The following is a 17,691-nucleotide window of genomic DNA, read 5'->3' as shown; positions in this document are numbered from 1 at the left end:
CCTTGAACTGTTAAGTTGGCAGAACATTTTGCTTGTTCGCCTCTGTGATTTGCCAATGTAATGGTGTAGATGGATTGATCTTCCATTTGGGCATCTCGAATTCTAAGTGAGAAGACCAAGTCTTTCTGAACCATGATGTATTTTGCACCTTCAAAAATAGTTTCATTATTTTTCAGCCATTTGGCTTTGGCTCCTTCGGTATTGACTTCACAGTTAAAGACAATCTCTTGTCCTTCTTTAGCTTGCTGGTCTTTGATAGGTGTTATAATCCTGAGTTTTTCTGTAAAATAATAAATACAAAAATAAGCATGGTAGAAGCAATACAATTGTATTATCAACTGTACGTGAACAAATATATACTTTGCACCAGAGATGGAATTATTGGCTATAAGGCCTATCCATTATTATTATTATTATTTATTATTATTATTATTATTATTATTATTATTATTAATAATAAATAGAATTGCATTAAAATGAGATTACTGGCTATGTTGAATAAACTTTTCTTACAGATACTTACCAATGACGACAAGATCTGCTGAGGCTCTCGAAGAACCAATTGAAGCAGCGTATGATCCTTCATCACCAGGGATACTGCTCTTGACAACAAGAATTCTCCTTTTGCCATCTGAGATAACATCATATTTGTCACTATTTTCAAGCTCCTTGTCACCCTTAAACCATTTAACTTCGTAGGTGTCCTTGGATACTGAGCAGACAAATTCAGCTTTGTCCCCTTCAAGTACTTCCAAATTCTGTGGTCGAGAAATAAATTCTGCTGCAAGTTCTGTAATAAAACCAAATTAAAGTGGATTAATATAGTCTTCAACTTTTAAATATTTGAGAATGTATACGCTTTATGTAAAAAGTGTTTTAAGATCAATAAAAAAAAAGGTCACTTCATTACATACCATTTACTGTAAGTGTTGCAGATGTTTTTGAGCTTGGCAGCCTGCAATTATATTCGCCTGAATCATTCACATGAATATCCTGAATAACCAAGATCCTCTTCTTGCCATCAGTAATGTACTCATATTTTCCACCTTCAGGCAGTTCTCTGTCACCCTTATACCATGCAACTTCTGCACTGGGTTTAGAGACTTCACAGATCAGTTTAATGCTATCTGTTTCAGTGCCTTCAACGTTTGAAAGATTCTTTGTAAAAACAGTTTCTTCTTCTGCAAAGACAAACATATAAACAGCATTAATTAAAGAGATACTTTCTAAATCAAAGTGATGTCATAAAAATAAATTATGTAAAATGAATGAGTGATAATATTCTGAAATAATCCTTACCTATGACAGTAAGCATGCCAGAGGTCTTAGATGTTCTAGCATCACATTCATATTCAGCTTCATCATCAAAGACAGATTTGCTGATAATAAGAATGCGCTGGACTCCCTTGGAAATTATTTCATACTTTTTGCCTTTTCTAATCTCACTGCCATCCTTGAACCAGCGAACCTATTACGTAATATGAAAATTAACCTTTTTAATTCTGTACCAGACAATAAATATGTTGCACAGAGAGTAAAGCTTGATTTATTTGCAATCTATTTTGACATAATAAAAAGAAAAGTACAAACCTTTGCGCTTTCACGAGAAACCTCACATTCGAATTTAGCAAATTCTTTTTCTTTCACTTCAACATCAGTAAGAGGCTTTGTAAACTCCACATGTGGAGCTGTCAAAAGAAATACAATTTCCATATTTGTGTAAAAACCGTAAATAACAACAATAATGATTTTAGAATACTGCACAAAACCAAATTTTGAAATCACGCTTTTAAAATATACTTACGTTCAACATTCAGGAAAGCAGATGTCTTGAAGTCCTTTGCATCACAGGTATATGTTTTTGAATCATCAAGTGTACAGCCTTGGATGATAAGTTTTCTGACTCTTCCCTTAGCAACGAGTTCATATTTTTTAGTTTTGTGAATTTCTTGTCCATCTCTGAACCATCTGACCTCAGCTTTCTCTCTGGAAACTTCACACTCCAGGGTAGCAGTGGCTTCTTCTTCAACTGTTTGATCCTCCAGAGGTTTAGTAAATTCAACTGGTGGTTCTGTAAATAAAAAGAATAAGTTCATGAATATACAAATTATTTTTGGGGGATAAAAATATTTTTCACATATTCTATTTATTTATTTTTTGTTTATCCACAATATATGTATAATTAGAATAAATCAAATCTGTTCTATATAGTCTTTCTTTTAGCGATATCGCTTCCTAGATCATATAGATATATATAGATATATATTCATATTATATATATACATATTAATATATATATATATATATATATATATATATATATATATATATATATATATATATATATATATATATACATACATAACAGAAGATGATTTCTGCTTAGCTTTTATTTATTAGTTTTATAATTTCCCTTCATTGTTTTAAGGTCTACTTACCTTTTACAATGAGTTTAGCTTGTGTTTTGAAGTCCTTAGCAGTGAGTTTAACTTCACCAGCCTCCTTCAACTGAACATCTCTGAGGGTAAATGCGTGCACTCTTCCTTCAACACGTGTGACAACCTAATGAAAGGATGTTAAACTAACAATTAGCAACAGTATAATTTTGACAAACGTGTAAAAACATAAAAAAAAAACAATAAAAGATGTAACGTTTGTTAAATAGTGGTCTAATTATCTCTGAGTTTACAACTAACAGCCGTGCAATTGAAGATTTACTAAGTGATAATTACTGTTGTTCTTAAACCTGTCCAGAAGAAATGTGAAATACAAATTAGAAAGGGGGGTATTTATGTGAAAGTGAATTTGTAATTATGAAAACTTTTTTTTTTTAATTATGTTAATGTATAATTGTATTATTTTTCTTTAATAATATAAACTGCTAAATTAAAATCGCAAGCTCTTTTCTAAGTGTTATGTCTGAAATGTTAATAGTACAACATAAATTAATTAATTGTTTAAATGACTGTTGTGTAATTAAATGGTATTCACTTTTGTATTGAATTGTTCTGACTGTCGTTTTGTTGACGAATTAACAGTTTTCTGTGGATTTATAGTATAAACTGTGGATTAATTAATCAACAATATATCTGCCCCACACCTCATTCTCTTCAAAGCCACTTTCAGTTAGACGATTTGTAGAATTAATCAATCTAAAGATCAAAAGGTGACGTCATAGTTTTTTTTTTTTTTTTTTTTTTAGTGAGAATTAATACTAGTAAGCCTACCGCTGTTGACCAGTCAGCAGTGCAGTAGTTGGTGGCAGACAGTGAAGAGGAACATTTCTTTCGAAAGGCTTTTTTAAATTAGAAAAACTAGCAACTGAAAATTTTAGCGATGATTAAAAAAACAGTTCACATGTTTCAGTAGCTGTGGAACCCAAACACACTCAGACGTTGCCGTTTTGAATACAGCAGTAAAGAGACTTATTTATAACACTTATTTATTGTGAGATTACAGAAATTTATATATGTAATTTGCTTATGTTAAAAAAAAAAAATTACTGAAAACAGTCTGTGAAATACAGTACATTAACAGTTTACAAATAGCCATTTCACAGTTATACACACACATATACCCATAAATCACAAAACGCAGAATCAGAACATGTGTTATTGTCTTCAACAAATAGCTCTGTATTTTAGTGCACTCAGCCGTATTTGAATATTTATTAATTTGGCTAATATTTAATATTTTAGTTGTATTCTATTCTAAACTTGTATGCCTCCCCCCATGTACGCACTTGAAGCAGTTAAAAATAACCCTACTGGAACGCTTGCAGGGCAGAACAGCTTACTATGTTATCTTAAACCAAGTTGCCTGAAAAGGAATTCTAATCCTCAGAGACCCTTATATGCAGAAAGAATGTAGCTGACGAATGACTAAAACAATAATATAGTCAACTTAAACATATAAATACATGATAATAAAAAAAATAAATAAACCATCTCAAATACATACATATACATATATATATATATATATATATATATATATATATATATATATATATATATTTTTTTTTTTTTTTTTTTTTTTTTTTCATAGAGCTACAAATACAATATTAAGAATTTTAAAAACATTGTATGTATTGATCATAGTCATATATTTTTCAATGAACACATTTCGTAATGCTATTACATTCCGTAAGGATAGTTCCTATTTCTATAACGTTAACGATATTTACATAACGAAAGTATTGCTTTTCGTGCGTTGTTGTTAATTATTAATATTAATAATAATAATAATAATAATAATAATAAAACTGAAGACTTACTCTGTCACTTGATTCCAATTTCTTTTCTCCAAGGAACCATTCCACTTCAATTCCTTCATAGGAAAGTTCACAGTCGAAGGTTGCCGTTTCCCCAGCAGTAACTGTAACATCCTTCAGGGGCCTGAGTAGGCCAATTACCCGGGCTTTGGATTTAGGAGAAGACATGGTTAGTTATTCCCCTTTGGCCAAGAGTTGTGTTATGCCTCAACTGCAAATATCCATTTCGCTGCCCCCCAAAAAGTCATCCACTGCTCTGGAGCATTTAAACCTCCCCAACTGCTAGTGACACAAGGAGAGACGGTCTATTCACTGGGACCCTTCATTTGCATATTCACTTTCCTGAAGATTACCTCGGTCAGCAATACATTTGGAAGGCATCTGTTACCCTTCGAATTGCAAATGTCCCATTCTAGATAAGGTATGCGGCTTCCAAAATAGCTAGGGGACGTGATTGGGCGAGATCAGTTGGCACCCAAACTTAGCTATCTGTTGCTGTCAATCAACCTGTCAACTCTTTCCAAAGATGACAGGCTGGCTGTTATTCAACCTTTTCCAAAAATGCTGACATATCATTAAGATCTCATAACACTTTGTTTCTTAACACTTTTTATAATCAATGCGTTAAACATGTAACAGCAATATATAATTATGCATTACTGTGGTTCATAATGTCCTTCCACAAGAAGGGGTTTACTGTCAGCTTTTATATATTTTCCCTTACTGTACAAAACAGTCTAATAAGACCTTTCCCATAATGAAATGGTGCATACTAAAATGCTACAGTATCATTTATCAACTGATGCAAATATTTTCAATGTAGGGCTTTATAGGCTAGAGCTCTTGTATTTGGTTTGAATCTCTTCCATTTTACTTTGCATTTACATTTTCAATATTCACCATACTCCTTTTCATTTAAAATGTTATTTTTTCTTAAATATGCTGCTGCTAATAATAATAATAATAATAATAATAATAATAATAATAATATATAATAATAATAATACTTCCATAAAATGTTTGATAGAACTTTTTTTTCAGAAAATAATTACAATATACCTTTCACTCTCAGTTGAGCACTTGATTTAGCATTGGCTGCCTGGAAGTCAACAGTACCAGCTTGATCCATTTTCACATTATATAAGATAAGAATGTGCTTTGTGCCCTCTTCCTTAATTTCACAATCCTTTAAGGAGAAATATGTAATACATTAGTGCAATACATTTTTTTTTTATGATTAATGTGCATATCTTTACCAAATTATCTGTAAAAGTGCAAAAATTACTTTTGAAATGTTTGTCATTTGAAGACACTACAAACATAATCACATATGTTGATATTAGCTTAAATGAGAAACACAATACAGTTAAATGTTTCAAAAGAAGGACATTTAAAAATATATTAAAAAGCATTTACTAAATATTTACTTACATAAATCGAGTAACAAAATTCTTACTAATTAAGGCCAAATTGCAGTTGGATAAATGTAAGTAAGTTAAGCCCAATGACATAAATGAAAGCTTACAGGTGATGGGTGCAAAGCTTCTCCGTTAAGCTTCCAGTTCCCATGTACATCTTCTTCAGAAATTTCAGTCTCAAAGCGGGCCGATTCAGTTTCTGTAACCTCAACACTGTAGAGTGGTCGCACAATCTTAATGTCACGTTCTAGGGTTAAAAAAATTGAAAAATTCTAAGTGAAAATGCAGATTCAATAACTATACTTTTTAAATGTTAAAAGACAGGTAAGTCAAGCGATTTATACCTTCAATGTTGAGTTTCGAAGTGGTCTTGTCAGAGGCACAATCACAAGTATATTCTCCAATGTCACTCTTCAGTGCTCTCTTGACAACCAAAATACGTTTTTTGCCATCAGCGGTGATGTTAACATTCTTGGATGGAGTAATTTCTTTTCCACCCTTAAACCATTTCACTTCAGCAGTTGCCTTACTGATCTCACACTGCAAAGTGACTTCATCTTTCTCTACTGCTGTGTAGTCTTGCAGCTTTTTAACAAAGTATGGCTCGCCCTCTGTAAGTTAAAAGGAAACAAACCATTTAAATTTAGTATGGTATAATATATGGTAAATAGTTTTGTTTAGACAGCTGCACTGATACAAATAAAAATTGGAGATTTCAAAGAATACCATCATTAGGCAATAATTATTTACCCAGAACATTAAGCATGGCGTCCGAGCTTTTTCCCATAGCTTCCACCTTAATGAGTGACGTGTCATCAATTGATACCTCCTTAAATGCAAGGGTATGGACTTTGCCTTCATCTGTCATATGCACCACCTTGCTTGGAAGAAGGCGAGTGTCATTCTTGAACCAGGTAACCTGGATATTGTCATGAGAAAGTTCAGCACTAAATGCTGCAGTCTCACGCTCTTTAACTGTGACATCCTTGATAGGTTTGACAAACTCAAGTCGAATTCCTAAAGTAAAGGAAAAAACGGTAATAATAACAAAACTTAAAGTCTGTTTGTTATAGCCATAAATCATGTTATTATTTTTTTAAAAAGTGTTAAATCTGACTATCAGCATACCTTGGATAATTAGTTTGCCTGTAGTTCGTTTGTCTTCAGCTTCAAACATGAACTTGGCTTCATCTTCATAGGCAACTGATTTAACTATAAGTGCATGCCTATTTCCTTCTGCAACAATTTCAAATTTATCATCAGCTTTTATGGCCTGAGTTCCTTTTAGCCAGCGGCTGGTCTTGGGTTCTCTTGAAATTTCACATTCAAACCTAGCTTCATCTTTTTCAAACACTTTAACATCGGCAAGTGGAGTGATGAAGGAAAGTGGAAGCTCTGTAAGGTAAATAAAATATATATATATATATATATATATATATATATATATATATATATATATATATATATATATATATATATATATATATATATATAAATATAGAGGTACATGACTAAAACCAGTTTTAATGGACAGAAGAACACTTTTGAAGGAAATAGAACAGTACCTTTAACTTTAAGATTAGCTGCACACTTTGCATTAGCTGCCTGGAAGGAGACTTCACCAGACTGGGCAATCTTGCAGTTGTAAATGGTCAAGACATGCTTGGCACCATCCTCAACCATTTCAATATCCTGTATTGGTAAAAAAAAAAAAAAAAAAAAAAAAAAAAAAATGTATTGGTATGTTAAATTCGTAAACAACAATGTATAGGTAAATAGATAGGTAGACAGACAGTTATAGATATATATTGTTATTGAAAATACTTGTGAATCCCATACCGAGGAAGAAGACAAGACTTCTCCCTTCAATTTCCATTGAGAATGAACATCACTTTCAGAGATTTCCACTTCAAAGCGTGCTGTTTCTCCTGCAAAGAGCTCCACGCCATACAAGGGGCGCACCACCTTTATATCCCGAGCTGTAAAAAAAAAAAAACAGTAATTACATAGAAATGCACTTGTAACAACACATAGCAAAACTGTTCCTATGCAGACAACACTTACCCTCGATGTTTACATTTGACATCGTCTTATCGGTTCCACAGTCACATACATAATCTCCCTTATCTTTACTTTCCACTTTCTTGATGGATAAGAGTCTCCGTTTTCCTTCTGCCTTTATGGTAACCATCTTTGAAGCTTTGATCTCCTTCTCATCTTTAAACCACTTCACAGGGACATCTTTGCTGAGTTCACAGTCAAGAACAACCTCATCTTTCTCAACTGCAGTGTAATCTTGTAACTTCACAACAAAGTACGGATCTCCCTCTGAAAACAATATTTCAAAAACAGTTGTAAGTTTAGGATTTAAGATTCATGCATGCATGCATACATATTGTACAGATACAGGCAAAAGTTTTGCATCACCTCGAATTTTAAGATTGAGACATAATTAAAAAAGAAAAACTACAGAAACATAATTTTGATATTTTATTTAATGTAATAAAAAAAAAAAAAAAAACAAAATGATATTGCAAAATTCTACCAGAAGTGAAAATAGTAATACAGTATTTCATGATAGATTTCAAAATGTCAATTTTTTTTAATTTGTCAGTATGTAATTCAATATGCTGACGTAACATTATTCATCAAGGTTCATTCATTAATTTCAAAATTTGTTAATTCTATAGGGTGATACAAAACTTTTGGGCACAGCTGTACATACAAACAAATGTAAACTGTACACAAATAAATGTACACAATTTGGATATTGAGTGATACATTATTCAAATGTGTTTATTTTAATAAGTTTAGCAATTTCTGAATTAACGTAAATATGAAAAAGAAAATACATTACCTAGAACAGTCAGGTTAGCTGTCAAAGAACATCTATTGGCATCTACTTTAATCTGGCAGGTATCATCCAGAGTGACTTCTTTCATCTCTAAAACATGTTTCTTGCCATCAACAGAGGTAAGGATCGTTCTGCTTGGATGAAGTTTAGTCTCATTTTTGAACCAAGAAACTTCGACATTCTCATGGGAAAGCTCAAATTCAAACCGAGCGGTTTCACCTTCCTTCACTGTTTGGTCCTTTAATGGCGTGACAAACTTCAATCGCATACCTAGAATATATTTGTTTAGTTAGTTCAATTAGTACACCATCAAATAATTAAGACACCCAACCAATATCAGCAGTAGAAAAAATGCATGTGACATTAATGAATATATTTGAATTGTTAATCCACTTGTTATAAAGCATAAAAAGCTGCTTTTTTTTTGTAAAAAAAAAAAAAAAAACTAAATAAAAAATAATAATAATAATTATGGCATATTACAGTGAATACAAATTGTGGCTTACATTTTTTTTCACCAGTACAAGAAAACATTGTATTTTACAGTAATTAATCATTTTAACTTGTTAACAAAATTAGACTGTTACAGAACTAAAAGTGCTTTTATAATATAGAGTTTACTTTGTTATATATGCTATTATCACCAGTAAAACAAAATCAATGGGACTGTAATTAACATATTTAAATGATTAACCAATTAGACAGATTAGACTTTATATTATTAAACACTGCTTTGACAGGATGAAGACATAACAACTTGCCTGTTACAATGAGTTTTGCTGTGGACTTCTTGTCATTTACTTCAATGGTGTATTCTCCTTCATCCTCAAAAGCAGCATTGTTGATGACCAACACATGCTTCTTTCCATCATCAATAATGTCAAATTTATCACTGGACTTTATGATATCTGAGCCTTTGATCCACATGACCTTTTCAATATCTCTGTTAAGCAGGCATTCAAACTTCGCCTGCCTTTTCTCTGGCACAGTGACATCCTTTAGTAGCACAGAGAAGTCCAGTTCCACTTCTGCAAATAATGTTAAAACACCATTAAACTTTATTCACTTTGATTATGCTTTAATAATAACCAAAACAAACACGTTTGTGTTTGTGCTTGTGCTGTGATTTCTGTATTGGTTTTCAATGTGGCAGTGAAGGCTAATACCCAGCCTACATATAGTTATTCTTTTGTTTAAACCCTTTTATTTTGGCCCTTGCACTGTGTTTATTGGTTCCTGTTTTTGTGTTTGGTTTTGTTAAATAAGTATGTGCATACACGCTTAAACTACAGCTTTCTGTCTCTTGGTTGTTATCCAACTTACCCTTCACTTTCAACAAGGCTGTAGTCATTGCATTTAATGCCTGGTAAACAACTTCCCCAGCTTGTTCAAGTTTGACATTGTGTAACGTGAGTTGACGTTTGTTACCCACTGACTTGATCTCACAGGTCTGAAAAAGAAGTAACATTTGTATTATTAAAATAGAGAATTGTAGATAATAGATGATGTACTAAAATATTAAACACTTCCTGTTTTTTTTTTTTTTTCTAAAACAGTTAGAACTACATGTGGGATACATTTTGTGTAAATTACGGAAACATTATTAGAATTGTGGAAATATATACTACAAAGCAATAAGCTAAACACTTACAGGTGATCGGTGCAAGACCTCCTCTTTTAGTTTCCATTCTCCGGGTACATCTTTCTCAGAAATTTCAGTTTCAAAGTTGGCAGTTTCGTTTTCATAAATTTCAATGCTTTCCAGAGGCTTCAAGATCTCAGCTTCACGTTCTAAAGGAACAATACAGAACGGTAAATATATAAATCATTGTTTATCATAGCTGCGCATATTTGTGACTGGTTATGAAATCCTTTACTTACCTCCAAGAGTTAGTTTAGCTGCGTATCTGCGACCTTCAACCTCTAGGGCATATTCCGCAACATCTTCTGGAGCAGCGTTCTTCACGAGGAGAGTAAGCTGTTTTCCATCCTTTAAGACTTCAGTCTTTTCGGTTGGAGTCATAGGGATCTCAGTGTCTCCCTTGAACCACTTTATGTTTGGTGTATCCTTATAAAGTTCACATTGAAACTTGGCCGTAGTTTTCGGTTTGACATGCTGGTCTCTCAGGGGTTTCACCAACCAATCTCGAATTATTTCTGTAAGGCAAATAGTTATATTATTGTATGAGAGTAAAATTAACATTGATATTTCAATTTTTTTTTTCACATATTACTAAAAAAACAAGATATTTTGAAGTCCATACCTATTACTTTGACAGTTGTTTGACATCTAATGTCCCCAGTTTCCACAGAATATACACCAGCATCTGAATCCTCAGCATCTGAGAGGGTGACAGCACGTTGCAGTCCAATGACATTCACTGCGTACTTGCCAGCCTTTTCTTCAAGAGGTTTACCATCCTTCTTCCAGATCACATCTCTGTCTTTACTCAGCTCAGCATGCAAGTACAGAGGCTGTCCTTTGATGACTGACATCTCTTCATCAAGTGTCTTTGTGAAACGCACCGGCAGTTCTAAATACAAAAAAAAAGCAATTTATTAAGTAAATTGTGTTCTATGCCACCTATCCTAGAAATATATTTGTGTACTGTCTTCATGCCCCCTTTAAAAAAAACAGTGGTATGGAAATTGGAACTACAACCTAGTTTTTAATATATAATTTCTTACACACTGACTAAAATATGACACAACTGTTATTAAATCATGAGTTTCTGGGGATCATTAAAACATGTTAGACTCATGTGACTTAAAGAGGACGCAGTAATAAAAAGATACCTTTGACAATGAGTTTTGCTGTGGAGGTCTTTTCTTTGTTGCCAATACGGGCTATGCATGTGTACTCGCCGGTATCTGAAAGCTGCACATCGATAATCGACAGCTTCCTGTCTTTACCATCTGAGGTAAATTTGTGTTTAGGGCTTTCTCTCAAGTTGCTTCCATCTTTCATCCAAGAAGTGACTGCAGTTGATGGTGAAATCTGACATTCAAAGACAGCTGCAGAGCCTATAGACTCTGCTTCTTCTAAAACAATATCTTTCAGTTCTTGGACAAACTTCAGTGGGACTGCCTTGAGCTGGAATCCAAAAGGTGACTCATCTGGAGGCTTGTCACCTCCAGCACCAGGTCTTAGTCCCCTCCTCTTATCTCCATCACCAGGCGAGGGTGTTTGTCTCGCTAAAATTTAGATTTTAACATGTTATTTTTTGGGGGGTGTGATCATTTACATGCTTGGAAGATGAGTTGGAATGATGCACTTATATGCAGGCTTTCAGTCAGAAAAAAATAGCCGGAGATGCGACTACAGCAAAGAAAACGGAATCAAATAGAAGATTAAAGCAATGCAAAATGAGGAATGGTTCTTCTCTGAAGCACCAACAATGCATTATATTGCATGCTTAAATAAATTTAAATGCATATGATATATTTCGTCCACTAGTTTTGACACAGAAAATGGCAGTCTGTTTATATAAAAGGATTTAAACCCATTTTCTTTATACCTCTTATGTTTTACTTTCATGGCACATACTGGTCAAGATCTTTTTCTACAGACAAAGAAAGAGATGCACCTACATAGGTTAAAATCTATGATTAGAGTTAATACAAGTTTAAAAGTAGATGCAAGAAAAAAAAAGGGTGCTTGCACATTCCAACCCATTCCAGCTATTGTTAAATATCTTACAGGTACACCAATACATTAAAAGTTTTTTTTTTTTTCATATACACTCAAACAAATGTATGATTTATTTTCCAATGGAGTCCATGCAAATCAGTTGAATATTACTGTACTACTGTACATACAAATCTCAGAATCAAATCTCAGAATGGCATACTTTCTACAAGATGTGGAGTGCATTTCATCCAATTAGAACTTGTGTAAAACAAATCTTGTTTCTTATGTATTTTGCATGCATAAGTTTGTGACTATTAATGTGTATTCTCACCTTTTGGTAGCCCTCTACCCCTGCCAGCTTCTGCTTTGGGTGCTTTGCCATCTGTAGTAAGAGGGTAACATTATGATTTGCTCATTGCAAAAGTTAATGTAATTGAAAGCATTTTGTCAGTTGCACAATAAACATGATGTAAACATGATTTTCAATTAAAACAATTATTATGGGGAAAAACATTTTAAGCCACAGATTAATGAAATGAACCACTGTTAGATTTGCTACTGCAATGTTGCATGAATATTAAAAAGGACTTCATATGTCCTTAGTTTTGTTAAAGATGGGAAAAAAGCAAGTTTTGTTGATGTTTATGTACAGACAAACATTTATGACAAGATGAACATCACTTTATTTCATGCGAACATTGTGAAGACAAAAGTAGACCAACACATATTTCAAGATTATGGGGAAAAAAAACTTTTTTCCAAAGCACAGGATGTGAGGCAGTCAGTGATGGAGGTCTGCAAAAGCCGTCTCACCTCGTCTTTCAACAGTCTTTCCTGGAGTCTCAACAGCTCCTTCTTCATTTTTAGCAGCTTCTTTCCAGTCTTCAGATGACGCATATTCCTCACATTCAGAAAGTTCAGACCCCCAGGTTCCATCCTCACCTACCTTTTCTTCAGGTTCTTCCAAAAATATTTCTTCTTCCAAATGTGTTGGAATTTTCTTCAGTTGTATCGTTTCAGGTGACAGTTCTTCCACTGTTGGGACCTTCCCTTTCCCAACTTTAAGTTGGGCTGCAGGAGATTGTTCTTCTGGGGACTTGGTTTTCATAGGTGTTTTCTTGAGAAGAGGGGCCTTTTCTTCCACAGGTTCTTTTACACTAGGCTTTTCTTGAGGTTCTTTAGCAGCTTCTTTGCTTGGTTTTCGTTCTACAGGAATTGATTCAATAACCTTTGGCTTTACATCAACTTTGGGGGAAGGAGTCTTCTTAAGTGGCACAAGTGGTTTGCTAAGCTCAACATGTTTAAGTGATAAATCTGTGTCTTTTTCTTCTGGTTCTTGTGGAAGTTTTCCAACCTTTTTCAGCTGCAATTGTTTTTCCTCTTCCTTTGGACTTTTACCTTTGATTAGAGGCACACCCTTGACTTTTGGCTGTTCATCTATTGGAATGGTTGCTGGTTGCTCTTTTCCAGGTTTCTTTAATGGCAAAACAGGTTCACGTGGTGCATCTGCTGTTAGAACCTTGTCTGGTTTCTTTACAACATCTGGTTCTATTTCTTTTACTGGTGTTGGGATCCTTTCCACTTTTTTCACTGCTGCACCTGGTTCTTTAGGTACTTCATGTTTAGGAACCTTTTCACCTTTTTTCAAGGTTACTGGCTCCTTTTCTTTCTTTGCTGCAGGGAGTTGTTCACCCTTTTTATATTGCATACCCGCTTCTTCAGTTTTTACTGGCACTTCATCTATTGGCATCTTTTCAAAGGGTTTCCGTGTTACTACCTCTTTTTCCTTTTCCTGTGTAGGGATTCTTTCAACTGTTTTCAGTGCTGTACCTGGTTCTTTGGGTATTTCATCCTTAGGAATTCTCTCACCCCTTGTCAAGGTTATTGGCTCCTTCTCTTTTTCAGCTATTGGAAGTCTTTCACTCTTTTTGAACTTGATACCTGATTCTTCAGCTTCTGCCGGGGCTTCATCTTTAGGAACCTTTCCAAATGATTTAAGTGTTACCCCTTCTTTTTCTTTGTCCTGTGTTTGGATTCGCTCCACTTTTTTCAAAGCTATGACAGACTCTTTGGGTTTTTCATCTCTAGGGACATGTCCATCCTTCCTGAGAACAGCTGTCTCTGCATCTTGTGCAACAGTAATTTTTTCAACTCTCTGTAGAGTTTTACTATGTTCTTCTTGCACTTCATGTTTAATACCTGATTCCGACTCTTGAGTAATCAAACCAGCTTTCTTTAATGATAGTTCATAGCCTGCTTCCTCATACTTTGTTGTTTTAGTGACTTTCTTAAGTGATATACCTGATTCAGTTGCAAGTTCCTCAGAAGGAATTTTGCTAACTTTAAGTATTATAGTTTGTTCTTCCTCTTCCCAATCTTTTGATATCTTGGTTACTTTCTTTAAGGTTGGTATTTCTAGTTTCTCCTCTTCCTCAGTAGGAATTTTACCTTTTTGTTTAAGAATCTTTGGTGGCGTGCTGGGCTTTTCTGAGGTGATAAAGGTTGCACATTACATTTAAAACATGTTTTTTTACAAACAGAAAAAACATACAATAAACATAATAGGAAGCACACAAAAACACAAAAACAGAACTAGTCCTTTCATATTCCACATTCTCAGATCTCAAACTCTGTTGCTTTCAGACAATTTAACACATTAACAAATACCTAAATACATGTAAACAAACAAAACAAACACAACATGAACATCTACATACCCTTTAAACAGTATGTTTAACAAAAATACAATTTGTACAAAATAAGACTTAAAGAAAACACAAAGAAAAAGGCATAGTACATTGAGATTAAATGTATTGATCACCATACCTTTTTTCGTATCTGCTCCTGGAGCTGTCACAGGGACATTTTTCTCTTCTGGTTCAGAATCTACCGGAAAAAAAGTAACATTCAAGTTAGTATAGACATACAGAAAGCAACCTTAGCCTCAGGAAGTGTAACCACAACAAGAAAATATTTCATAATGTAATCTGGTATTTTTAGATATATTGGGTGAACAACATAAGAAAGAAGCGCATAAGAACTATGCTTTTGAAAACATTGGACAACACACAAAACAACACACAGAATAGCACATTTTAGTTAGTACATAACAGAACACTTTTATGGTCTAAACAAAGAACTTCCTTAATTAACCCAAGAGGCATCAGAAGAATTGTTGGATACCACTATACTTACCATAATATGAGGATATCAAACATGTCTGTTAAAACAAGCAATGTGTAATACAGAAAATCATTGAGATCAGTATGTATTTTTGTACATCATGATAAATAAGATTACAGATTAGTATTCTTTGATGGAATCATGAGTTGGTTTGTGAAAATGGTTTATCCATCTACCTTTTACTGGTTTAACCACTGGTTTCCCCTCCTCTTTTTTGGCTGCAGGTTTTGAAACCTCAGTTTCTGGTACTTTCTTCATGGCAATTGTGGGTACTTTGAAAAAACATTTACCGTTTTCAGAATTTGAATAGTAAAACATATATTCTATTGCTACAATAAAAAAAAAAAGAAATACTCCCTAAACGTGTGTAACTTATACATATACAGAAACCTGTTTAATGGTTATTTTTCTTTTTCATTTTCAGAAACATGTTGAGGTATAAATCCCACCATTCTTCCTGTTTATATTTTAAAATATATATTTCACACATCATTTAATTTTCACTCTGCATACGAACGGCATATTTTAAGGTCTTCTGTGCCTTTTTCTGAGGTAACATTTTCCACTTTCAGTTGGGAGACAGCAGCAAATTCTTCTACTTCAGCAACTTCAGGTGCTTTAAAGACAATATCATGTGTATTTATATTGCACTCAAGAGGTTAGCAAAGAAGAATATGACTGTTTAAAGGACGACACTAAACAATGAATACAGACTAAAAGACATTAACATACAGGACAAACTTACATAAGACAAATGAAGATAAAAAAAATTGTAAAGTAGTTTATAATTGGGAATGATAAAGACAAAAACAGTATGAGTTGGTTAATTTGAATATCTTTCACTAGAATGACTCCTTTTCTCCTTTCATTGACTGAAGTAACTTCTTCAAAGACAGCTGTTTTGACATCTTCAGTAAATGGAAAAATATGTTTAAGTAAAAGTTAAATTTTTAAAATTTAAAATATATATATATATATATATATATATATATATATATATATATATATATATATATATATATATATATATATATGCATTTTTTTCTATTTTTGTATACTGCACTCTCCTAGTCTAATAAATCTACTGTTACAATTAATTTACTATGGCTTTATGTGTACATATATTAACACCAAAGTTAATGCAGAGAAAAATCTGTAAGAGACAATAATGTGACATAACAAAAAAGACAATGACATATTTTCTTTTTGTTTTACTGCCAGCTGACCGCTGTACAGTAAGAGACAAAACAGCAAGAAATAAAGAGAGGATGTGCAGAAGACGTGTACCTTTTGTAATTATAATTTCTTCCTTTTCTGGAATATGTAGTTGTATAATTTCTTCATATACTGTCTTCTTTTTCTCCCCAGAAACTTAAATAAATAAATAGACTTTAAGATTGTAGAATGGGTGACAACAACCATGAAGTATTTAAGAGACATTCAACTTTATGAAGAACTAACCAGAAGAACTCCATATTTAAAAAGAATGCTGTGCACATATATGAATACCTTTAGCTGGAGTTATTTTCTCTGCAGGGTGTTCAATGGTTGGTTGTGTTGCTTCAGGAATGACTCTTCTATCACCTTCAGGCACTTTAAAGAACATTTACATTTTAGGTTTTACTAAATGTAATAAGATTGTACTCGTTTCAAGAATAACAGTTAAGACATACACAGAAGTCACATATACTGATCTTAAAAGTGAGACACACTACATCCATGACTTAACAAAGGACACATACGCACACAAAGTTCTCTACCTCTGGCTGAAATCAACATAGATCATTTATAAGCAGTGGACTGAACTTGAAAGACAAACATAAAGTACATGTTACACTGACAGATACACATACATGTTTAAAATTAGTTAAGAATAGAGCACATAGTGCAAATAAAGTCTGTAGTTAAAGCAAGACAGGTCTTCCAAAATGTATTTTTAGTACCTTTAGCAGGAGTTACTTTTGCTTGGACTGGAATAGACACTGGTGCAGGTTTGTTTGGGATGATCTTCTTTTCAGGTTTAGGCACTTTTAAGAATAGTACGTGACATTTAGAACTAATTTACAGTGTAAAAGAAACAAGATAGAACATGACATTCATTGTTCCTCAATACGTTTTGGTATTGAATTTTACACACACAGACACACACACAAATGAAAAACAACACTGAAAAACAAAGTACTGAGCTTACATACATGCTACATGTGATTTAATGTTTTGAAATGACATCAGACACACAAGGAAAGCTATGTTTGTTTTCTCGTGGCTGCATTTTGGAATTGCTCAAGAAATAACACATCTTGTAGCTGACAAGATATCAAAAATAATCAAA

At 33.3% G+C, this 17,691-nt stretch overlaps 1 protein-coding gene across 1 annotated transcript in view; it reads right to left on the bottom strand.

Annotated features, from left to right (window-relative positions):
- Positions 1–17,691, bottom strand: part of ttn.1 (titin, tandem duplicate 1) — a 172,421-nt gene that overhangs the window by 82,273 nt on the left and 72,457 nt on the right. Inside the window, exons 101-129 of the mRNA XM_041263764.1 lie at positions 17,303–17,386; positions 16,869–16,952; positions 16,647–16,730; positions 15,003–15,062; positions 12,990–14,663; positions 12,508–12,558; positions 11,342–11,740; positions 10,810–11,079; positions 10,427–10,702; positions 10,197–10,336; positions 9,869–9,995; positions 9,307–9,573; positions 8,549–8,815; positions 7,756–8,019; positions 7,531–7,670; positions 7,257–7,383; positions 6,820–7,086; positions 6,442–6,708; positions 6,036–6,302; positions 5,799–5,938; positions 5,333–5,459; positions 4,277–4,419; positions 2,439–2,562; positions 1,805–2,071; positions 1,591–1,688; positions 1,300–1,468; positions 915–1,181; positions 524–790; positions 2–280 (exon numbers count right to left, since the gene is read on the bottom strand). Coding sequence (XP_041119698.1) covers positions 2–280; positions 524–790; positions 915–1,181; positions 1,300–1,468; positions 1,591–1,688; positions 1,805–2,071; positions 2,439–2,562; positions 4,277–4,419; positions 5,333–5,459; positions 5,799–5,938; positions 6,036–6,302; positions 6,442–6,708; positions 6,820–7,086; positions 7,257–7,383; positions 7,531–7,670; positions 7,756–8,019; positions 8,549–8,815; positions 9,307–9,573; positions 9,869–9,995; positions 10,197–10,336; positions 10,427–10,702; positions 10,810–11,079; positions 11,342–11,740; positions 12,508–12,558; positions 12,990–14,663; positions 15,003–15,062; positions 16,647–16,730; positions 16,869–16,952; positions 17,303–17,386 — 6,996 coding nt within the window. The remainder of the gene's footprint in view (position 1; positions 281–523; positions 791–914; positions 1,182–1,299; positions 1,469–1,590; positions 1,689–1,804; positions 2,072–2,438; positions 2,563–4,276; positions 4,420–5,332; positions 5,460–5,798; positions 5,939–6,035; positions 6,303–6,441; positions 6,709–6,819; positions 7,087–7,256; positions 7,384–7,530; positions 7,671–7,755; positions 8,020–8,548; positions 8,816–9,306; positions 9,574–9,868; positions 9,996–10,196; positions 10,337–10,426; positions 10,703–10,809; positions 11,080–11,341; positions 11,741–12,507; positions 12,559–12,989; positions 14,664–15,002; positions 15,063–16,646; positions 16,731–16,868; positions 16,953–17,302; positions 17,387–17,691) is intronic.

This window comes from Polyodon spathula, chromosome 11 (genome assembly GCF_017654505.1).
Source record: "Polyodon spathula isolate WHYD16114869_AA chromosome 11, ASM1765450v1, whole genome shotgun sequence".
NCBI lineage: Eukaryota > Metazoa > Chordata > Actinopteri > Acipenseriformes > Polyodontidae > Polyodon > Polyodon spathula.
This window is presented reverse-complemented; position numbering and strand designations above follow the sequence as displayed.